Source organism: Phacochoerus africanus, chromosome 1, assembly GCF_016906955.1.
Source record: "Phacochoerus africanus isolate WHEZ1 chromosome 1, ROS_Pafr_v1, whole genome shotgun sequence".
Classification (NCBI taxonomy): Eukaryota; Metazoa; Chordata; class Mammalia; order Artiodactyla; family Suidae; genus Phacochoerus; species Phacochoerus africanus.
Window position 1 is genome coordinate 125,576,072 of NC_062544.1, and position 24,387 is coordinate 125,600,458.

Sequence of the window (24,387 nt, forward strand, 5' to 3'; positions counted from 1 at the left end):
ATTATGATGCTTTAATATGACTTCTATTGAGCTAATTTTAAACCTTTATTTTTACAGATAAGAATTTTTATTAAAATTACAGAAATGTAACATTATTAAGGTATGATTCATGTAAAATGTCATGTTTCTGAACTAAAATAAATGGATAAGGATAGAGCCCAATAAGATATAGACATGTAATTCAATACTTAAGAAAATTATAAGTCATTCAGCCTGAGCTTAACTTTTAAAAAGATCATGAAATCGTTTTTGCAAGACTCTTAGAAATGACCCCTGTAGAACAAAATGATGGAAAATATTTCAACAAAACATTGAACAACAACATTGCTCAAGCACTAAGGACAGAGATCTAGAAATGCATATTGATTTACTTTGCATCTTGTAATTAGGTCTTACACCAGTGATTCTTAATATCATGGAAACTCTCCCACAAATAAGCTTTTTTTTTTTTGTCTTTTTTGTCTTTTGTTGTTGTTGCTATTTCTTGGGCCGCTCCCGCGGCATATGGAGGTTCCCAGGCTAGGGGTTGAATCGGAGCTATAGCCACCGGCCTACGCCAGAGCCACAGCAACTCGGGATCCGAGCCTCGTCTGCAACCTACACCACAGCTCATGGCAACGCTGGATCCTTAACCCACTGAGCAAGGGCAGGGACCGAACCCGCAACCTCATGGTTCCCAGTCGGATTCGTTAACCACTGCGCCATGACGGGAACTCCACAAATAAGCTTTCACCACAAACATTTTGTACAGAATCTCACAAGTTCACAGCCCTCCTGAGAGCCTGTTCATGGACTTCATTTTCAAAAATGGTAACAATTTCCAGAAACTGACTCATTTTCTCATGTACATCCTAGAAATGCTGTGTTCTCACTATCTTCCATTTGTTTGGTGAGCAAAGGAACCAGTTAAAAACTACCTAAAATACCAACGAGCACACACATATCTGGCTGGAAAACATTTTATTAAACATTTTTGGATGTTGCTTCCTTTCAACTTTAAGAATAAAAAAGGCATTTCAATAAAAACAAATCTATGATGAAGGCATCTTCCTTAGTGTGAAAAAATGTGAATGAACCGTACATTAATATTTAAAAGCCAAGTAGTTCACTGCCAAAACTTTAAATATCTCAAGAGTACAACAAATGCTAAACACAGTAAGCTCACGTTGCTACTTCAGTATTCTTGGGAATGGTGAGTGATTAGCTGGTTTATGGTTTAGGATCCGTTTCCATGCTTGTTTCTTGAGCTTCTTCTACTTCCGAGAGCTTTTCATCATCTGCATTTGAGAAAGAAACATAAAACCTTAGTCAAATAATGAATACATGAAAACATTTTTATCCTTTATTAGTGAATATATTTAAAGCAAAGATGGCAAAATGGCAACCTATTACTATAACTGACCCACAAGTGTTTGGTTTTAAAAGTACTACTTTGGTTGTTTTTATTAATTCAATCAAAAATTATGTTATAGACTTCACTTTAAAAAATCTAGCTCTTAGGCTTTTTTTGGGAAACAATCAGAAGATCAGATAACATAAAAATTTGGATCTGGTCAATACAAGGAGCAAGTGTCCAGGTCTCTAAAGCACTTAGTTCATTAAGTATGCAAATGTGCTTATGCACTGATTATTTCACTCACTTATTGCTTGTCTGGATCCTGAATTATTACTTTATAGCAATAAACTATAATAAACCAAGAAAAATTCCAAAACTATCATGCTTGAATTTCTCTTAATTTAAACCACTGGCTATGAATTCAAATTATACACTATTATAAATTCAGACTTCCGTGCATATAATTAGAAAGCTGAACAACTAACACGAGTTATCTTCTAATGCCCTCCTGCTATATTCCTGTTCTGAAATTGAAGGTGTAGTCTCCAAGATGTATATTTTAGAAGACATACACGAGCATTTAAGGATCTTCATAAACATTCATTTTTCGACTCCTGTTACTTACTTTCCAGTGTTTGCTGAAGTTCATGGATAGTACTCAGAAGAACGTGAAACTGTTTCCTTCTTAATTCCAGCTGTGTTAATAAGAAAAAAATTAATACCCATTGATCTATAAACCTATACAGAACACAAAGGCTATCATATTATATGCAAATACCTTATCTTCAACACTTTCTTTAATATGTGAAAGATGCTCTAATTCTTTTCCCAGAGCCTCTAGTTCCCTGAAAGACAAAACAAAACAGTGTTATATTTTACTAGTTGGGGAACAGAATTCATAATTAATATCTAACTTTTTAGTTATTTAATAGTATTTAAAAAATAAAGGATAAGGAGTTATAACATTCTATTACGATGAAACTTAAAACTAAGGAAGGGAGTTCCCGTCGTGGCGCAGTGGTTAACGAATCCGACTAGGAACCATGAGGTTGCGGGTTTGGTCCCTGCCCTTGCTCGCTGGGTTAACGATCCGGCGTTGCCGTGAGCTGTGGTGTAGGTTGCAGACGCGGCTCGGATCCCGCGTTGCTGTGGCTCTGGCGTAGGCTGGTGGCTACAGCTCCGATTCAACCCCTAGCCTGGGAACCTCCATATGCCGCGGGAGCGGCCCAAGAAATAGCAACAACAACAACAAAAGACAAAAAAAAAAAAAAAAAACTAAGGAAGATTTCTTCTAAATGTGCACTTATTTCATTAAAATTAAACCTTTTAGATAATTTTTAAAGTACAGGAAAACTTGACAGTGGTAAATTTTAACATTTTTTTCATACTTTTTTTTTTTGCAAATTGAAGGTTAACTTGAAATACCCTTTGAGCTTTACCCCCAGTCCTCTATTCCCAACTCAGATAATCATATCATTCTAATCCTTTTTTTTTTTAACACATTTATTTGTATCTCTAAATAATATACAGTATCGGTATATATTTGGGGGGCTCTAACTTTTATAAATGATTATTATCTGTATGTATTTCAGAAACTTAAGAATAATTCAAAATTCATTCTGTGTCTTCCGTCTTTCTTTTCACTGATTGTTTTTGAGATCCATATGTCAAAAGGGGACATTTAGTTTATTCTTTTTTATTTTTATTTTTTGGCTGCACCCATGGCATGCAAAAGTCCCCAGGCCAGGGAGCAAACCTGCGCCAAGCAGTGACAGTGCCAGATATTTAAACCACCAAGCCACCAGGGAATTCCCCAGTTTATTCTTTTTTTTATTTTTAGCATTTTTCAGGTTTATTTTTATAAGAATATAGTTCAGTATTTAAAGGTTATCCAGTTTTTAAGCATCTGTGACCTAATCCATGACTGAAATTGAGCGTGTTCTCAATTCTCACACACTAGCTGAGAACAGACCTCACTCTTCCCATCCTGGAGATGACCTATCTGCCAAGAACTTTTATACCCTGTGGATTTATACAGGGGTAGGAATATTTTACTTTTTTAATTACTCAATGAATTTTATTACATTTATAGCTGTACAACAATCATCACAACCCAATTTTATATCATTTCCATCCCAAACCCCCAGGCCATTCCCCCACCCCCCCAACCTGTCTCCTTTGGAAACCATGTGTTTCAAAATCTGTGAGTAAGTATCTGTTCTGCAAAGAAGTTCATTGTGTCCTTTTTTTAGATTCCACATGTAAGTGATAGTATATGATGTTGGTGTCTCACTGTCTGACTTACTTCACTTAGCATGATAATTTCTAAGTCCATCTATGTTGTTGCAAATGCCATTGTTTCTTTTAATGACTGAGTAATATTCCATTGTGTATGTGTACCACATCTTCTTTATCTACTCCTCTGTCGATGGACATTTAGGTTGTTTCCATGTCTTGGCTATTGAATGAACACTGGAGTGCATGTATCTTTTAGAGTCATGGTTTTCTCTGGGTAGATGCCTAGGAGTGGGATTTCTGGATCAAATAGTAGTTCTATTTTTAGTTTTCTGAGGAATCTCCATACTGTTTTCCATAGCGGTTGCACCAAATTACATTCCCAGCAACAGTGTAATAGAATAGGGTTCCCTTTTCTCCACACTCTCTCTAGTATTTATTGTTAGTAGACTTTTTCATGATGGCCATTCTAGCTGGTATAAGGTGGTATCTCATTGTGGTTTTGATTTGCATTTCTCTAATAATCAGTGATGCTGCACATCTTTTCATGTGTTTTTTGGCCATCCTAGTTTATTCTTTATAACTGCTATTTAATATTCTACTATGTGAGTAGATGGTATTCTATTTATTCATTTTTGCATTGATGCATATTATATGCATTTATTTTAGAACTGTAGCCAGAAAGGTTGGAAGAAGGAAAAACCTAATCAAGTGGCATTAGAATATGGAATATTAAAGATCGGACCCTACTTTTGAAACATATGATGTAGTCCCATAAAAATGGAATGCATAGACTAGTGTGTAAACATTTATGTATGATGATTAATTCCTTTCAAAATAAAGCTCTAAACTTACTTTAATGTCTCATGCCTGTCTGGATGATGCTGGATCACTTTTGCCAAAGCATCATATTCTGAAAGATGAAAATATTTTCCAAGTTAAAAAATTTTTTGAATTTGGTTATCAAAACAAAATGTGTAACATCACAAATCCCTCATAATCACTGTCCCAGTAGGTAAAGAAATAGAGAACTTCTTTCGTGGCTCAGTGGTTAATGAATCTGACTAGCATGCATGAGAACGCAGGTTCGATCTCTGGCCTTGCTCAGTGGGTTGAGGATCTGGCATTGCTGTGAGCTGTGGTATAGGTTGCAGACGTGGCTCAGATTCTGCGTTACTGTGGCTGTGGTGTAGGCTGACAGCTACAGCTCTAATTCGACCCCTAGCCTGGGAACCTCCATATGCCGTGGGTGAGACCCTAAAAAGTTTTTTAAAGAAAAAAAAGAAGAAGAAATAGAAACACTGAAGAATGAACAGAGTATTGCCAGTTTCAGTTGATTCAATTATAACTGCAATGATACATGACATCAAAAGTATTCTAAACTAGGATTTTAGTTTCCACTGTTTTTCCATTTACATATCTCTTGGCAGAATACAAAAAGCTACTATAAGCATAAGTGAACTTAAGTCATTATTGATCATCAAGTGGATTGATTCTGAAGAGAATCTTATTCACTGTCCAGCAAATAAAAATATAAGCAAGGTATATTTATAACACCATTAATTTCAGATCTTAGACAATAACAAATTATACTTCTCATCTCAAAGGGAAAGATTTCAAAAGAAACTATTTATAATTCAGGAACTTTATTTCTGCTCTGCTGAAACCTCCAGGATAAGTCATGTATCTCCTAACTTTTCCTATGAAATGATACGTGGCAGCTTTTATTTAAAAGTCCCATTAATCAACAAAAACACTGTAAGACATTTTTAAATGATTTTAGAATTGATACTCTTTTTTTGTTTTTGTTTTTGCCTTTTTAAGGCTGCACCTGTGGCATATGGAGGTTTCCAGGCTAGGGGTCGAACCTGAGCTGCAGCTGCCAGGCTACGCCACAGCCACAGCAACACAGGATCTGAGCTGCATCTGTGACCTACACCACAGCTCATGGCAATGCCAGATCCTTAACCCACTGAGAGAGGCCAGGGATTAAACCCACGTCCTTATAGATACTAGTTAGGTTTGTTAACTGCTGAGCCATGACAGGAACTTCAGAATTGATATTCTTAAATAAGTTGGTATATCTTGCTCTAAATTGGCCACTGCAACCTGAACACATGTATTTTAGATTGAATTCCAAATTATCTTTTAAAAATAAGGAATTAAATGTCATCTTAATTAGCTCATTAAAAAGTAAAATTCATGATTTTGGAAATCAGTGTATTAATTTGTGTGATTTTTTTCATAAACATTTTTTGGATTACAAAATAATATATGCTCAGTATAAAAAAACATACAGAAGTTCCCAGTGTGGTACACTGAGTTAAGGACCCAGCACAGCATTCCATCCCTGTCCCAGGAACTTCCACATGCTGTGGGAGTGGCCAAAAATAAACAAAACCCCCGAGTCATAAAAACCACAACCCCAAAATTAACCATTTCTATTTCCTTCTAGTTTTTTCATCTATATGTAATGATTGTGACTATACATTTTATTTCTTATCTTTAAGTTTATATCATAGGAGGAGCAATGACATTACAATTATTTTGGAATAGTTGTTACAGACTAAAATAAGACAGATCCTAATTTAAAAACAAAGGACGCTAGAACAAAACTAAACTTTAACCTTCCTCTTGTCAGACATTTAGCAGCTTGTAAATATTCTCTTGCTTTGTACTAAACAATAACTCACTGGGCTTAAATTCTTTTTACTTTTTTTTCAAAAGTAGTTCCATCAGACAAACAAAAACAAAACAAAGAGAAGCCGAAATCTAGTGTACTTATATAAATTGCGCTTGCTCATTAACCATAACATTATTCAGGCAAAAGGATATGAGCACAGTAAAAAAAACGAATACTTAAGAAATACTTGTTTAGGAGTTCCCTTCGTGGCTCAGTGGTTAACAAACCTGACTACGATCCATGAGGATGGAGGTTTAGTCCCTGGCCTCACTCAGCAGGTTAAGGACCCAGCTTTGCCATGAGCTATGGCGTAGGTCACAGACAACTCAGTCCCATGTTGCTGTGGCTGTGGCGTAGGCCTGCAGCTGCAGCTCTGATTTGACCCCTAGCCTAGGAACCTCCATATGCTGCAGGTTTGGCCCTAAAAAGCAAAAAACAAAACAAAATAAAAACTTGTTTAATCAACACAATAGCCTTCCTTCACTGCTATTTTAAAGAATAATATAGTTTTAAAGAATTAATTTTGGCTCCTAATTCTTTTTTAAAATTCAGGTTGATTCTAGCTGAAGATTTCACCTCAAAATGTTAAAAACTGCATGAAAATTCTAGTCAGTAATAAAGTATTTGCACACTAAAATCTCACAAAATCCTTACCTTGGCGATTTTTTCGTATTCGTTTTGCCTGAAGAATTTGCTTTTTGCACTCAGCAATTTTTTCATGTGCTCCAGCAATACTACATTCTACATGAAAGGGTTTTTAAGATAGTTAAAACATGCATAATCTCCATTCATTTTCAATTTTAAAATGTGTTTTTAAATAAAGTTCCATTGCTAATAATATAGATGCTGGCATTTAAAAAATAGCTGTAACCCAAAGTATTGTATCATATTAGGATAATTTTTTGTAGCTAACATTTACTGTGTTTTTTATATTAATACTATTATTATTTTACCACTAACCAAAAAAATTAGCAGATATTTTTCTCTTAGACCATAACAAATATAATTACAAATTGAAACAATTTTAAATTTCTTTACCTATTTCTTTGTAAATTTTTTCATAATTTTCCATTTCTCTGAGATTCATGTCATATACCAGCAAAGTTTTACCCATTGAAAATTCGCATTGGGACAGTGTGCTCAGCATACGTTGGTATTGGCTGTATCTAATGAAAAAGAGAGAAAAAGAAGATAAAAGACTTTTATGAATCTCCAGTTGAATTATTATAGTACAGACACAGATTTACTAAGCAAATTATACCACATTCTGGGAGAATCATTTGCTTTATTTAAAATAATTTAGAATATCTGTCCTTTATGTTTTCTTTTTCCAAACGTCATTTACTTGAATTTATAAACTGTATTAGTTACACATGCAAAGAAAGGACTATAGTTCTTAGCAATATAAGCTTAAATCAAACAACTATTTGTTGAATTTTGTTTAAAATACTATTTAAAATGTTTTGATTGATGGTTTTTTCTTCACAATTCTGTTGTCAGAATTTTTTCACTCTATGCAATTATTTATCTATGTGAAAAGCTAATTCAAATTATGAAAAAACTTTTTTTTTTTTTGCTTTTTAGGGCTGCACACATGGCATATGCAAGTTCCCAGGCTAGGGGTCAAATAGGAGCTACAGCTGCCAGCCTACACCACAGCCCCAGCAATTCAGTATCCAAGCTGTGTTTGAAACCTATACCACAGCTGAGGCAATGCCAGATCCCGACCCACTGAGCAAAGCCAGGGGTTGAACCCACATCCTTATGGATATTAGTCGGATTTGTTTCCACTGCCCCACAAAGGGAACTCCCGAAGAAACATTTTTAAGTTAAAAAGTTATTATACATAAAACCTTTCCAGCACCTTTTTATTAGTGTTTTAAAAAGGAGAAAATTTCAGTTAGCTATTTTATTTTATTTTACTGAACATTTTAAAACATTTAAACCTTTAATTTTTTATGTTTTGTCTTTTTTGCCATTTCTTGGGCCGCTCCAGCGGCATATGGAGGTTCCCAGGCTAGGGGTCGAATCCGAGTTGTAACCGCCGGCCTACGCCAGAGCCACAGTAACGCAAGATCCGAGCCGCGTCTGCAACCTACACCAGAGCTCACAGCAACGCCGGATCGTTAACCCACTGAGCAAGGGCAGAGACCGAACCCGCAACCTCATGGTTCCTAGTCGGATTCGTTAACCACTGCGCCACGATGGGAACTCCAAAACATTTAAACCTTTAAAAGCGACCAAATGAATGAGTCTGAACTTAATCTTTATTTCTTTTTTTTTTGTCTTTTTGTTGTTGTTGTTGTTATTGTTGTTGTTGCTATTTCTTGGGCCGCTCCTGCGGCATATGTAGGTTCACAGGCTAGGGGTCTAATCGGAGCTGTAGCCACCAGCCTACGCCAGAGCCACAGCAACTCGGGATCCGAGCCGCGTCTGCAACCTACACCACAGCACACGGCAATGCCGGATCGTTAACCCACTAAGCAAGGGCAGGGACCGAACCCACAACCTCATGGTTCCTAGTCGGATTCCTTAACCACTGTGCCACGACGGGAACTCCTTAATCTTCATTTCTTCTTACCGCTACGTCTTCTACACATTTTAATAAACATAAAGCAGGCCTCTAAAGATAAGGCCAGAAAAAATCTACTCTGGATTAACTGAAAGTTGACTTCATTGGACATTTAAGGCGAGTGAAAAATCTGAAATAGTAGCAGGAGTGGTATATAGTCTAAAATCACATCAAGACATTAGCATAGAAACAATAGCAAAATGAAATACCCTTCTTCCTGGGATCCAGAGTTGCACCATTTAATGAAACTTTTCACTAGCAGATTAATTCTCCGATCATCTCCAGCACCATCTCCATCAATTAGGAGACGCTTCCTTATGACTTCGTCTGGAGGAAAGAATAATGTGACTTAAAATGACTGTCTGGCTCTTCTTAACTTTCAGGGACAAATAACTTAAACCACTACTCATTCATTCATCCAAAAGAAAATTACTGAAATGTAAATATTCTTAGTGCCACTTAAATACAGTTAATGCACACTTAAAATGATTAAAATGGTAAATATTGTTAGGTTTTAATATAATTTTATATGTAAAATTATATATTTTAAATATGATATATATATATGCATATATACGGAACATTATTAAGTATCTATTGTGACAGGCAGTGTTCTAGGGAACTGGGGTTACAGCAGTGAAAAGTCTTGCCCTCACAGAGCTAGCATTCTTCTGCTAGGTTGTTGAATACAAATAATTTTCAGTTACAACCAGGGCAATAAACCAGTAATTCTTGGAGAACTTTTTTTTTGTCTTTTCTATGGCCGCACTCACGGCATATGGAGGTTCCCAGGCTAGGGGTTGAATCGGAGCTGAAGACGCCGGCCTACACCACAGCCACAGCAATGCCAGATCCAAGCCTCATCTGTGACCTACACCACAGCCCACGGCAACTCCAGATCCTTCACCCATGAAAGAGGCCAGGGATCAAACCCACAACCTCATGGTTCCTAGTCGGATTCATTAACTGCTGCGCCACAACAGGAACTCCGGAGAACTTTTTTTTTAACCTGTTCAGAAAGAAAGAAGTCTGAAGCACTCATGCATCTGACTAGTGTAAGGTACTGGTAAAAGGAACAGAAAAGATTGAAAAGATATAGTGGCAGACTAGGAAAAGAGAATGAGAGATGGGTCAGAAAAGGAATAGGTTTCTTTTTCTTTTTTTAAATTGTAATTTCGTTATTGTATCAGTCATGTTTCTTTCCCCATGAGGGCTTTGTTTTTTAAAATAAGTTTGTCTCATTTTTGCTCCAAGGAAAAGAAAAAGAGAGAAAGGAATAGAAAAGCAGTGCACACGATGATGATCAACAAGTGGGGTCCCAAAGGGCCGGCCTGGCAGCTCTAAGCAAATGTTATTCCTGGACAAGGTAATGCTGGATCATAACAAGAGAAAGGCAAATTGAAACCACAGTAAAATTATCATCTTCATCTATCAGATTGGCAAAGATCAAAAGACCTGATAATACATGTTGGCAAGGGTGTTGAGAAATCGCACTTAAACACACTGATGGAATGTAAACTGGTGCCCTCTTTGCAGGGCAGGTGGGCAATAGCAAACAATATTCAAAATGCACATAATTTTGAACCCCATTATGCCAGTTCCAGGAATTCATCCTATAGATACATGCACACCTGTGCACAAAGATAAATGTGAAGGCATGTTCTTAACAGTGCTGTTTGTAGCAGAAAGACTGCAAACCTAAACATTCACTAGTAAGAGACTGGCTAAATTATGAAACATTTATTAAATGTAATATTATACAGCCAGAAAGATAGCATGGATGTATACACTGATACAAAAAAAAAAAATCTCCTTAGATATTAAGTAAAATGAAAACAGAACAGGTGCAGAGAAACATGTTGTTTGCTGCCATTTATGTAGAAAGGAAAGAGGCTGTGTGTGAGCACAATCACACCCACCACACTTATATGTGTTGTGTATTCAGAGAATATCTTTGGAAGGATACACCAGAAACTGGTAATAGTGGCTGTTTTTGGTGAGAAGGATGAAGATGGAAGATAAGAAAAGATTTAATTTTTATACGACTTTTTAGGATTGTCTTTGTTTTTTATCATGTTCATGCATTAAAAAAATTTTTTAAAGAATAATTCCTGGAGGAGTTCCTGTTGTGGCACAGTGGTTAACGAATCCGACTAGGAACCATGAGGTTGTGGGTTCGATCCCTGGCCTAGCTCAGTGGGTTAAGGATCTGGCGTTGCCGTGAGCTGTGGTGTAGGTTACAGACGTGGCTCGGATCCCGCGTTGCTGTGGCTGTGGCATAGGCTGGTGGCTACAGCTCTGATGAGACCCCTAGCCTGGGAACCTCCATATGCCGCAGGAGCAGCCCTAGAAAAGGCAAAAAGACAAATAATAATAATAATAATAATAATTCCTGGAGAGCCTGCATGATGAATCAACAGCACAATCTTTATAAACAATGGTTCCTGTGTGTAGGCAGAAGTATTTTTGAGTGCAGGTGTAGTGGAAATAAACTTTGGAAGGCAAATGGCTCCAGTTTTAAAATCTATTCTGTGACAGCATCAGATAAACATTTTTTAGGACTGGGTTTTTTCCTCAGAGTCATGGCATTGACTGCTCAAGCTACAGATTCATCAGGTGTTTTAATTTTACACTTTAAAATGTAAACTAGGGGATTTCCTGTCGTGGCACAGCAGAAACAAGTCGGACTAGGAACCATGAGGACGCGGGTTCCATCCCTGGCCTCGCTCAGTGGGTTAAGGATCCGGTGTAGCTGTGAGCTGTAGTGTAGGTCACAGACATAGCTCGGATTCCGCATTGCTGTGGCTGTGGTGTAGGCCCGTGGTCACAGCTCCAATTCAACCCCCAGCCTGGGAACTTCCATATGATGCTGGTGCGGCCCAGAAAAAGTCAAAAAATAAAATGAAATAAAAGGTAAACTAATGCTTTCTATTTTTAACCCCCAACAATGTTACTTGTGGAGACTGAGACAATACACAGTCCTTGAAGTGATTTAAATACAGAACATGAAATTGATTTTTTAAAATTACCAACGTTTTAACCTTACCGAAAGTAAACATCCAGTAGGTAAGCAGACCAGTGGTCAATAGATGCTGTGTAGTTTCTTTTTGATTTTATCTCTATTTGTCCAAGCCCCTGTAAAATCCTATCTCCCTCCCAGTTACCCAGGCACAGTATTTTGAGGACCAGGGATTTCAAATGTAAATGCAATTTAGAAAATAGGGAGTAGGGGCATGAGGTATAAGAACCTAAAAAAGCTATTACCAGATGGTTTGAAAGAGATTTTTAAAGTTGGGTGACTAACTAAAAATGTTTCAAACACATTTTGCGGTCATTTTTGCTGTATTTTTAAGATATGTGCACTTTATATATGTGGGTGTAATATCCCAATTACACAAATTTTTGAAAAATGTTTAAAGCATTGCACAGGCCAAATAGACTTGGCAAAAAGATTTATGAGGGCCTATCCTATGTCTTGTTCATTCTGTTTCCTATCTAGCTCCTCACACTGTGTCTTGACATTTCTGATGCTCAAAAAATATTTTTGAATTAGATTTGTGGTACCTGCCTGGGACCATCTGCCCTTCAAAGAGCTTTGTCTCAAAAAAACACTGCTCGTTAGGACTAGCAGGCAACTATCTTATTTTCAGGCCCAAAGCAGAGAATTCTCTTCTTGTACAAATGACTTGAATATTTGATTAATGAGCAGATGTGTCCATAGGTACCACAGTAAGTTCTGAGGACAGGAAATAAAGGACCTGAGATCTTTCACTCTAGTTGGAGAAATAACACATAAATGAATATACATATACACACAGAGGAGTGACACAGACAACGGCAAGAGATTAGAAGGAGAGCTTTCTTTAACCTGGGGGGGAACAGGGAAAGACGATTTTGAGCTGCTCTTTTGATGCTTGAAAATCAACAATCAAGAAAGCAAAAAGGCATTTTAACAATATCTATTAAAATGTCAAATAATGTATACTGTTTGACCCAACAATCCTAGATATACATGCACCTATGCAATATGACATGTTCATCAAAGGGAGACTAGATAAATAAATTTTGGTGTAAGAGTATGATGGAACACTATGAAGCCACAAAAAACAAAGAATGAGGAAACAGCTGTGTACTGATATAGAGAGAACACTTAATATAACTTGTTAGAAGAGCAAGGTGAAGAATAGTATTTATGGCATGTTTCCTTTTCAGATAAATATGGGGAAAATAAGAATATATACTCATATGTTTATATTTACATAGGTATCCTGGAATGACATATAAGAAACTAATAAAAGGGGTTACCATGGGATTGGGGAAGTATAAGTTGGGTAGATGGAGAGCAGGCCGAAAGTCGGGCAAAATATTTTTTATATCATTTGAATTTTGATCACACAGAATCTGTCAGTTGCTGTTTGAAAAAGAAAGCCATGATTGTGGTGATGTGGTATGGCGATTGTGGTATCATAGGTGTTTGTATATGTCTAAATGTATTGAATTGTACACAAAAGTGCAGTTCTTCATAAATCGATTATACCTCAATAAAGCTGTTTGAAAGGAAGGAAGGAAGGAAGCAAGCAAGCAAGCAACTTAAAGTCCTTTCCCTGTCCCCTGCTGTAGGTGGGGAGACAGTTGGGAGCTGCAGCAGAAGTGAGGAATGAAAGGCTGGGTCTGGGATGTGGGTACACTAAAGCACTAGGGGAGGCAGGGCTTGTGGAGATCCAAGGACATAGGGCAGTTAGAGGTCAGATTGTGGAAGTCCACTCCAGTAGATGCCATACTGGTAGACTTGGACCTTGCTGGTGGGCAACTGAGAATTGCTGAAGATTCATGGGTAGGACTTTCTAGGAGAGTCAAGCTGAGGGTAGTGTACAAAATAGATTGTCACTGGGAAGTGTTCAAAGGCAGGGAGGCTGGCTAGGAGACTACCCAGGCAGATGCACACAGTGGGAGCTAAACTGGCATGAATTAAAGCAGAGATTAGTATCACAGGTCCTGGAAGGCAGATTAGGACTAAACAGAGACTTGGTTAGGAAAAGGCAGGGGCCAAGGCCAGTGCTGAGCAGCACGAGTAGGACTGTGGTCTCATTAGTACAGATAGCACAGGAGATTCACTATCCAGGAACTCACAGGCCTTTTTCCTACTTTAGTCCTATCCCTCTTGTCTACAGAGCACTTCTTCACAGGCAAACCCTGGGCCAGAAGTCAAGAACTGGGGCCCATGTTCTGGTTAGTCCACAGTGGTGTTTTTGTGTGTGTTACCAGCCTCATCTATAAAAAAATGGAAATAAAACTATCCACTTCATGGGACTGCTGTGAAACTTTACAGATATAAAAGTTTACAAAGGAGCATTTTCATGATAGGAAAGCAAAAATGAAAAAAAATGGTTATTCTCATCTTAATGTTAAATTTAAATCACAACTTAATGTTAAAACATGAGCAAACCTTGGAGACAAATCTATGGATCCATCTATATACCATTATAGATATATATTATACATTTACATATACAAAGTTTTGCCCAGTTGTGATTTCTCACAAATTTGCTTCTATCTCAAGCTTCTAATGTGAGGTCATGGTATTTTTAGCATAAACTACATAGATAGATACTACCTAGGAAATTTTCTGGGGATGAAAATGACTGAAATAACATATGTGTGTGTGTGTGTGTGTGTATATATATATATATAGTACAGAGCACAGTTCCAACAGCAACAAAATAAAACAGAAGGGTAAGTTGTCAGTTTGAAAATAGCTTCTGTTCTTTTAAATTGTAAAGATGGTCACTTGCTGACAATTCCCAGCATTATTATTTTTAATGGTACTTTATCAATTGGCTCTAGACTGAACACACCTAAAACATGTTCTGTTTACTGTATACACTGACTTCATAAATTACCATCATGTCTGAAGCTCTCTGTAAGCAATTTGAATACTAATTAATTCTGGTGGGCCTTGGTCCACCTGTAAAAACAGTGAAAATGGCTTAGACACTATTTCAGTGATGTTATCAACATCATTCCTTATTGTCAGTTACCTTCTCTACTGACTACAAGGATCAAACGCATTTGGGAAAAGCTTTGAAACAAAAACACTTAACACCCTCTCTGAGAATGGTGGTTTTCCACCTGACTTTAGGCTTGTAGGAAGACTTTCTACCTGATTCAGTTATGCATTGTACCATAACTATACCTACAAAATGTCTGCCATGCAAAATTACTTTCAAATCAGTTATGACACATGTATGGTGATAAGTAAATACCTACTTGCAAAATCAGCATGCATTTTACACCCCTTCCTGTCTTACATGCCACCCTATACCTCGGGTGTATCTTAATCAATAATTTTTTTTTCTTTCATCTTTTTAGGGCCACACCCACAGCATATGGAGGCTCCCAGGCTAGGGGATGAATTGGAGCTGTAGCTGCTGGCCTACGCCACAGCCACAGCAACACGAGATCGAGCCAAGTCTTCAACCTACACCACAGCTCACAGCAACACCAGATCCTTAACCCACTGAGTGGGGCCAGGGATGGAACTGGAGTCCTCATGGATGCTAGTTGGGTTCATTAACCACTGAGCCACAAAAGGAACTCCTTAATCAACAAAATTGATTAAGATACTGAATAAGACTCAAAAAGTCCTTTTAAAGGGTTAGATTTTAATACCTGATTTTCCATAAGTAGAGAGGCTGGAAGAACTATCTCCTTTACAGTAACAAAACCAGCTCGCCATTTCCAAGCCTCTGGTCAGATGACACAGACATCTTAGTTGTGGAAAGGACAAGTTCTCATAAACCCAAACTAACATTCCTTTCAAAGCCCCTAATTGTTATCTCCTCAAAGTAGCTATTAAAACTTTGATTACAAAACAAGTTTTCATAGCATCTTGGAGCAAATATTCAAAAAAGGAATGAGAAGAACAATCTGGAAGATGATGGTAGGCAAAGTTGCAAAACACTTACTTTAGGGACAGGTCAAGGCTTGACAGCCAGTGGTGAGAGCCTGTTATGTAACTTCCTCCTGGGGCTAAGCTAGTGTCAAATGTGCCTCCCCATGTGCTAGACCTCACAGCACCCAATCTCTCCTGCTTTTAAGAAACAGGAATTCGGAGTTCCCGTCGTGATGCAGTGGTTAACGAATCCGACTAGGAACCATGAGGTTGCGGGTTTGGTCCCTGCCCTTGCTCAGTGGGTTGGCGATGCGGCGTCGCTGTGAGCTGTGGTGTAGGTTGCAGACGCGGCTCGGATCCCGCGTTGCTGTGGCTCTGGCGTAGGCCGGTGGCTACAGCTCCGATTAGACCCCTAGCCTGGGAACCTCCATATGCCGCGGGAGCGGCCCAAGAAATAGCAAAAAGACAAAAAAAAAAAAAAAAAGAAACAGGAATTCTGTGATCTAACTGTGAGGATCAGCATTTCCTTTCTAAAGGCAGTTTAGCAAGAAATTCTGCAGGCACACAAACCCATTAGTGGCTCTTTCTTGGTGTTCCTAAGCACTCTCGATCCAAACTGAAAACCACAGGAAGGGATAATTGGAGAAAAGATTATAGGGTAAAAGACAGCTAGCTGGCTACTAGGAGGGCAATGTAGCAATACTTATTAAAAACACATCTTCTAGAAATGATTCCCACAGGTGTCAAAGACATCTATGCATATATCTCCATTGTCATGCTATTTCTACAAAACCTGGATGTAAAAAAAATGTTTAGAAGGGGACTAATTTTAAAAAAAAAGAGAACATTGTGAAAGAATAAGGTAGAAAGAGCTTCAAAAGGTAGTAAAAAGTTTCAAGATATTAATTATGGATGAGTATGTAAACATTTGTGTAAAACTTTAAACTGTATATATGTCCTGGCACACCAACTAACATATACATATACTAACAATATGCTAAGTAAAGTTCTAAGTGCTTTTCACATATTAAGACACTTAATCCTTAGAGTATGCCTAAAAAGTAGACACTATTACCCATATTTTACTAATAAAGGAACTGAAAGTTACTTGTCCAAATTAAATCTCACAAGAGGTAAGGAGGAGAGTTAGGACTCAAACTCAAGAGTCTTGGCACTAGAGAAGGTGGTTTTTACCTTTTATGGCATTTCAAAATCATTCTGGAAGGGTACACAAAAACCCTTTACAATAATTACCTCTCAGGAGAGGAGTTAGCAGTGGAGGGTGGAGAGGAAGGTTTTCACTTGCCACATGATGCATTTCTTCTTCAATTTCCTGAAGTGTATTATTTTTCTTCACCATATCTACAATGATTATCTGGATAGAGAGCTTAATTTTGAGTGATCTTTCTTTTCTGTATTAAAAATTCTAATCAGTGTTCTTTAATACATCTGTTATGTGTTAAAAAAGAAAACTGGCTTGACTTGACCTATTAACAAGAGGAGAGACTACAGCCATGTAAAAACAATGTGTGTGCAGATTCCTGTTAGCTTTATCACTAGATCATCATTGCTTATGGGTTATTAAGCTGAATTACATATATCCCATTGTGTTACATTCCTCATGGTAAAATAACACCTAGTTCCTCCTTTCAAGAGGACTAAGACAACTTTTAAGGCCAAAAACATTGACACAAAAAAGGCAGGTGGAATGAATAAGATGGTTTGATTCTTCCATGTAAATATTGATCTCTCGTGAGATACTTAGGCCCAGTCTAAATAAATTGCTGATGCCAGAGTAAATTACATAAACCAAAATTAAATTAAAAATTAAAAAAAGAAAAGCAAAAAAATTAATGTCGAGGTCCTTTGTTTTTCTCTAGATTTAAAAGTTTAGAGTATAGCCCTAATAAAGTCAAGGTTCAAACTCCCATCTTGCTTTGAGATACCATTTATCTTGGGTAAATAAATATTTAATAATTGAACTGTTTCACTAACTCCTATGCTGGGATCAGAGATGAGGGAACAAAGTAGGCAAATCCACTGGCACTAGTGAAAAAAAAGCCAACAAACCCTTTGGCCACATATGTCTAATTAACATTGGATCAGCAACTGAAATCACAGTAACAGCAGCAGCAGACAGTGTTTATATGCTCCTATTTGATGACCATACCTTTTGTTTGTTTTCCTTCACTCTGAAAAGTGTTCTGGTTTGGACAAGCAATTAAATGGTCACTCAACTTTGAAGTGCCTTACTATATTATCACACTTCATCCTTGGAAAAAACCCTAGAAAGTATGTATTGTTATCCTCCTTTTACAGATGAGAAGTGTCACCTCTTTAAGTCAGAGGCAAAATATACACAGTTATATTATTAGAAAGTCATAGTGCCATTCCATTACTCTGTGATATTGTTCATGGACATATTAAAAGCTATTATTTCAAGTTTTAAGCAGCATATTATCCATGCATTACACCTTCTAATTTAAAACAAAACAAAACAAAATGATACTGTCAAAACCACCAAGCTCTATTAGATGGAATGTACAGCCATATCCCGCTCCCCACCACCCTTCTCAATTCCCATCTGTTTCTCCGGCATGTCAAGATATATACCTAATGTTCTCTGTGCTGCAAAAGTGCTTCTGAAATTTCTATCAGGGTACTAACACTGTTTAACACCCTTTAAATTAACACATACAAAATACAAACTGTGAACATAGTTTAAATTAACAGTGACAACATCTAAACTATTTTTCAGTTAGCCAAAATGCTAGGGTGCAACAGAGAGAGAATGGCTTTGCCAATAACTAGCTATGTGACAGTAAGCCACCAACCTCTGAGGATCTCTATTTGTCTATGTAAAGATGATGGTACTGGTGATAATATTTATAGTTCAGTATCTATAAATAACAATACAGTATCTCTCCCCTTCCCTTTGAGGAGGACAGTTCCTCAAATTAACCAATGTGTCTTTGTACAGGAAATAGTTTCTCCCCCAAAGCTCCTAGACCAACTGGATATGCAGAATAAGGATTACAAAGGCATGGCACTTTGCCCGGTTCTCACATTCGTAAAGGGACATCAGCCCCCCTCTAAGCGCCACAAACTGGAATTGGTACTCCTCCAAGAATTTTGCAGGAGGATGATAAGAGATATGGAGGCCACCCACTTCTCAGTCTTCTCCACCACCATCATCCTAATCCAAGCCCACCTCATCTCTCACTTGGAATACTCCTCGTTGACCTCTCTGCTTCCATTCTTGCCTTCTTAGAATCTGTTCTCTACAGAGCAACTCAGAATGATCGAAAAGATGATTCTGATCACTAACTCTTCTGCCTGAAATCCTCCAATCATTTCTGATCCTGATCCTCCTTTTCATGACCTGCAAAGCTCTTCATGAGCTGTTTATTTCTCTGACCTCCTTTTGTACCACTGGTCCACCTGGATCCAGTGGCCTTCCATATCATCCCTAAAGGGCACAGAGCTAGCTTTCACAGTACTTTCCTGGGCTCTTCACACAGGTGATCACTTCAGGCCTTAACTTTAAATGTCACTTTTCAGAGGTCATACTTAATTACCTGTTTTAACCTGTTGGCACCGTGCCATTACTTTCATATTCCATCTAGTTCATTCCCAGAATCTAATTATGTTCTTTCTAAGAAATTATCTTACTTATTTGATTGCATGCTATTCCTTCCCTCCCCTAAGCAAGAGCTTTGTACCATCTACAGTTATAACCAGCACTGTGCCGAGAAGGCGTGCAATAGATATTTGTTGACCTATTACACATATTACTCACTCTTGCTTCATTCTTACCAAAAGCTCAGTTGAGGATAAGCAAGTTTACAAGTGGTTCTCCACCTGGAAAACCACTCTGTCTACATCTAGTTATCCTTCAAAAATGGGATTATAGAGTTGAATTGTAGATACGGCACTGTCACTGCAGTAGCTCAGGTCGATGCTGTGCCAAGGGTTTGATCTCTAGCCTGGTAACTTTCTTTTTTTTCTTTTTTGTCTTTTTAGGGCCACATTCACGGCATATGGAGGTTCCCAGGCTAAGGGTCGAATCAGAGCTGTAGCCACTGGGCTATGCCACAGCAATGCCAGATTGGAGCCTCATTTGCAACCTATACCACAGCTCATTGCAGTGCCAGATGCTTAACCCACTGAGCAAGGCCAGGGATCCTCATGGATACTAGTCAGATTCGTTTCCGCTGAGCCATGAAGGGAACTCCTGGGAACTTTCATATGCCTCCAGCACAGCCAAAAAAAAAATTAATAATAATGGGACTAAGAGTAAATTTTTTTGAGGAGTTCCTGCTGTGGCACAGTGGGTTAAGAATCCAACTGCAGCCGCTTGAGTCACTGTGGAGGCCTGAGTTGGATCCCCTGCCTGGTGCTGGGTTAAAGGATCCCAGTTGCTACACCTGAGGCTTAGATTCAATCTCTGGCCCGGGACTTCCATATATCATGGGTGCAGCCATTAAAAAGAAAGAAAGAAAGAAAGAAAACCAAAAAGAAACTTTTTGAGGAGTCTTTCTGATCTCTGAGAATGGATAAGCCTTCTTTGTTACATGCTTCTGCAGTTCTCAACCTTGAACTTCCTCTGTGGTAACATCTGGACCCTTAAAACCAATTATCTCATGTGTCATTCCCACTAGACTGGGTCCTCAGAGGAGAAAAAGGTCTTGCCTCTTGGTTCTGAGCAGTAATCCCAAGGACTAGCTGAGGTAGGATAAAAACCTGCTGAATAAATGACACTGGAATGAAGCAATGTTAAAACTTCCCATAAAGCTCCTGAACCTCGAAGAGTTTCCACTTTACCACTCCTTATCATGATCACAAATTTGGGCCTATTACTCTTCTTCTCATGGCTGGGTCCTTTAATTCGGAGACCCTGCCAACCTCCAACTCTTAAGAAATGTTATCTCTATAGGCACATAAGGTTACTGGTCATTCTTTCTTCACATAGATCCAGCGCCCCTAGGTCTCCCCTTCCCAAATGTCAAAGGACTTCCTCACTCCCTAACTGGATAACTTCTTAGGTTCTCCCTCCAGTTGCTCACCATGCTTGTCCACCTTCCCCAAAGTGTCACTTTATTTCTGTTCTCAGTCTGGAGACCACCCCGTGGGCCTCTCCTCACATGGGTCCACCTTCCTAAATTGTCCTCACAACTTTACAGAAACGCAGCTCCTGCCCCTCCCCCACTCTATTCCAGCTGACAAACCACCCTCCCCTACACACAGACACACGCAAAGGAATCTTTTGTTGCCCTGATATATCCTAGGTCTCCAGCCTTATACTGGCTCCACTTAATCCCCCTGGCACAGTCCTTGATGGTCCTTCAGACACCCCGTTCGCATCTATTCTTTTCAGAATTTGTCCCCAGATCCCTCTGCCTACTCGCAGTCCAGGGCCAGTTCTCAGGCCTCAGTGTCATTGTCTGGGGAACGTTCAGTCTGTCCAGAGGACTCCTCCAGGTGTCATCCTCTGTACATTGACAACTCTGGTACTCTCGTCCTGGGACTTCTCCCTTCTTTCTGGATTGCTCAGAAACCCCCGCCCCATCCCTGGAGTTCCCACTATCTACCAGCCCTCTATAGATCCGGACCCCCAGCTGCAGGGCCTCTACCCTTACACCCCTTCGCCAGCCCTTGGACCCTATCACCGCACCAAGAGCTCCTTCACCACATCCTCCAACAGACTGGACCCCTTCCGGCTACCACCCGCCGGCGCACCGCTGCCAGCCTCCCCGGGCCCCCACGTGGGCTCCCGGCCCACCGATGACCCTCCCAGTGCACCCTCCCCACGTCCGGCGAGGCCCTGGGGAGCCCGAGGGGGATGGGGAGGGCTCCGGGAGAGGCCTAAGAGCTCAGGGGGAAGCGGTTGGGAAACCTTGGGTCTCCGAGGGGGCTGATCGCAGAGGCGAGGGGCTCCCGGAAGCCGCGGGGAAGGCCAAGGGTCTTGGGGGAGGCGGCGGCTGGGGGCCGGGGAGGCCGCGCGGCTCGGGGGAGCGGGCCGGGACGATGGCAAGCGGGCCTCACCGTCAGTCACGGCTCCCATGGCGTGCGCGGCGGCGGCGGCGCAAGCTGAGGCGGCGGTTGGCGGCGGCGGAGGTCAAACTCCCACAATGCAGCCGGGTAAACAGCCATGGAGGAGGAGGCGGCGGCGCCCGCGGCCTCCCGCTCCGCCGCCTGAGCCGTGCCGCGCCGCCGCCGCGGGACCCGCGCTCCCCGCGCTCCCCGCAATTCCCCGGGGCGGCCGCGGCCGGCGCGTGGGGGGCGAGGACAGGCGGGCGGCGGCGGCCCCTGTGCAGCCCCGGCCCCCGTCACCCCCCCGCCGCCCCCGCCCGGCCCACGCCCAGAGGCCGCCCCGAAGGCCGCCGCCAGCCGCCAGGTGAGTTCGCCCGGGCGTCGCCGGGATAGCGGGGCTGCGCTGGGTCCGAGCCCCCCGCGCCTCCCCGGGGACGGCGACCGCGGCCCCCGCCACCCCATTCCCGCCGCCGCCACCGCCGCCGGGGGTGGGCTGGCTCCCCTGGGGGGGCGGGGCGGGCGGCGGGGGCGCCGGGTCGCGGCTGAGCCCGGGAGTCTGGGGACCCGGGGCACGCAGGGGGGCAGCGTGAGGGTCCCCGCGAAGTTGGAGCCCACGCGCGCCCGGGCGGGTCTCGCACGTGGGCACTTGCGCGGGGCGCGGCCGGCAAGCGAAAAAGGCCCCGGGTTCCAGGTGGCGCGGTTCCGGCCCCGGCGGCCGCCCCCTTCCCCTTGGGACACACGAGTGCTGGGAAAGGGGGACCGAGGAACTTAGCGATCTCCGGGTGGAGTTCGCGTAGCCACTGGGAGTCGGGTGCCTGCCGTCTTTCCCGGGCGCAGGAACCCCGGTCGGTGATCGGGATGGGGTGCTTTCATTTATTTTTCTCTCTGCTTTTCCAAAACCGACCCTGTGACGGTCCCCATCTTAAGGGGAAGTCGAAAGTGAAGGGGGAGGGAGGTGCTCAATGAGAAACGTTGCCTTGTGTGTAAACACATTTCCGGAGCACACTGCCCATGATATTGGCATCTCGTCCCCAAAGTCGCTTTGATTCAACTTGGATGAGTTTCTCGTAAACGGCAATATTTCGGTGGTGAGAGGCGAGAGGAGACGAGCACCTGATTTGAGTACGGACTGATTTGATCACCTGTGGGATAGATTAAATGAGGCTCAAGAAGCATATCTGAGTTTTGAACTTAGCTTTGATATTTTACTGAGTTATAGTCCCATTTTTCTGTCCCACGAATTCCCTGCCTCTTCATATCTGGGAGGAAGCAATTATGGAAGATGGATTTGGTTGGTTCCTTAATCAAATTGGGTTCAGTCTCCCAGTTATCTCTCAGTTGTTCAGAGAGGAAGAGTTAGGCATGCAAATGTGTAACAGTGAAGGGTGTATCACCACTAGCTAGAAATCAGTGTGCATAAAATTTTATTTATATATATGAAGTTGAAACTTCAGTAATGCTCTTCAGTTGTGCTTTAAAGAGCACCTTTGACTTTTAGCACAAAGGCAAAAACAAAACCAACTTGAGCGAATATTTTGAGGTGTTGCCCTCCTCACAGTGAGAAATGTCCTGGCTTTGAAATAATATTGGCCTCAATGTTGGCTGTGCATGGGTTTCAGTCTGTTCATTTTCTTGGCTTACAGGGATAGAAGACCCTCTAACCAAAAGAAGAATTACTTTAAATCTTAAGTACTGCATACTGTAAATTGAAAGTGTCAGTTGCTATCTATTCCACCTGCCATTTTGATAGGGATCCTTGTTTAAAAGGTAATTGTCAGGAGTCCCCTTGTGGTGCAGTGGGTTAAGGATCTGTCATTGTCACTGCAGTGCAGATTTAATCCTTGGCCCTGGAACTTCTACATGTTGGGGGTGCTGCCAAAAAAAAAAAACAAACCCAAAAAACAAAAAACCCCACAACAACAACAACAACAACAAAAACAAGGAATTGTCAAGTGGTAAAATGATGTACTTAACTTTTTGAGTTACTTGTTACTTAGCCTTATCACCATAATACTGATTTGAAAACAGTATCTAGTAACTTCATTAAAGTAATCTGTGATGTTTATGGGCAAGTATCACTTCCCCCTTTAAGTTTTCATGAGACAGTCTATCCATCAGTCATAGATGGGAGTCCTGCCTGAATGCTTTTCTAAAGTCACTTGGTATTTTGTTGGACAATGCCTGAAATATTCCTAAGTAATAAGACCGAAAGAGATTGTAAAGATCTGAAAGTTTGAGATACACCGCAAAAAACACATTCCTGAAAGTTCTTGACTCAATTAATGGGAAACACAGCAAAATTTGAGCTTTTCTGAACTTTTAATAGTCTACGTTGTCAGTCATGTTAACTTGCAATTGCATTGACACAGATCTTTGTGTTGAACATTAAAGAATTCTTTTAATTGACTTGTCTCATGTAATTAGAGAACATCTTTTAATCTTGCAAGAGGTCTTTTCATATGATTTATTATATATTGACATGTTCATGAATGTTAAAGTAGGATAGACTCAAGCTCTATGCCATACTGACATTTCTTCCTTTCCTAGGGAAAACTCTGAGGGTAGAAAAAGTGGCAGGTTTTAAACTGTAACAAAACTGATTTGGGGGATCCTGTTGTGGTACACTGGAAACCATC

General features: G+C 40.5%; 2 protein-coding genes across 6 annotated transcripts in view; one reads left to right on the forward strand and one right to left on the reverse strand.

Moving 5' to 3' along the window:
* Window positions 1-943: 943 nt before the first annotated feature.
* On the reverse strand, window positions 944-21,918 carry THOC7 (THO complex subunit 7). Of its 4 annotated transcripts, none has more exons than XM_047778546.1 (8): window positions 21,764-21,917; window positions 9,036-9,153; window positions 7,293-7,420; window positions 6,909-6,995; window positions 4,427-4,484; window positions 2,115-2,181; window positions 1,962-2,031; window positions 944-1,277 (listed from the first exon to the last, which is right to left on the reverse strand). In XM_047778546.1, exons 1-8 carry the CDS (start codon window positions 21,780-21,782, stop codon window positions 1,210-1,212), a joined length of 615 nt encoding a protein of 204 aa, XP_047634502.1. In that variant the 5' UTR covers window positions 21,783-21,917; the 3' UTR covers window positions 944-1,209. The 4 variants fall into 4 exon arrangements, with proteins under 4 accessions (XP_047634502.1, XP_047634514.1, XP_047634496.1 ...); XM_047778558.1 differs by lacking the exon at window positions 21,764-21,917 and adding an exon at window positions 21,615-21,635; XM_047778540.1 differs by lacking the exon at window positions 21,764-21,917 and adding an exon at window positions 16,973-16,994.
* A 179-nt stretch (window positions 21,919-22,097) lies between these two features.
* ATXN7 (ataxin 7) overlaps window positions 22,098-24,387 on the forward strand; it is a 138,322-nt gene continuing 136,032 nt past the window's right edge. For both annotated transcript variants that reach the window (XM_047778496.1, XM_047778511.1), the window contains exon 1: window positions 22,098-22,115. The gene's annotated coding sequence lies outside the window, so the exon portion shown is untranslated. The remainder of the gene's footprint in view (window positions 22,116-24,387) is intronic.

Excerpts from the sequence above, each read along its gene's own strand:
- THOC7 (XM_047778546.1), bottom strand. Across the intron at positions 7,421-9,035 it reads TCTGGATCCCAGGAAGAAGG|ATACAGCCAATACCAACGTA; the intron begins GTATTTCATTTT and ends CTTTTTCATTAG. Across the intron at positions 4,485-6,908 it reads AATACGAAAAAATCGCCAAG|AATATGATGCTTTGGCAAAA; the intron begins GTAAGGATTTTG and ends TTCATCTTTCAG.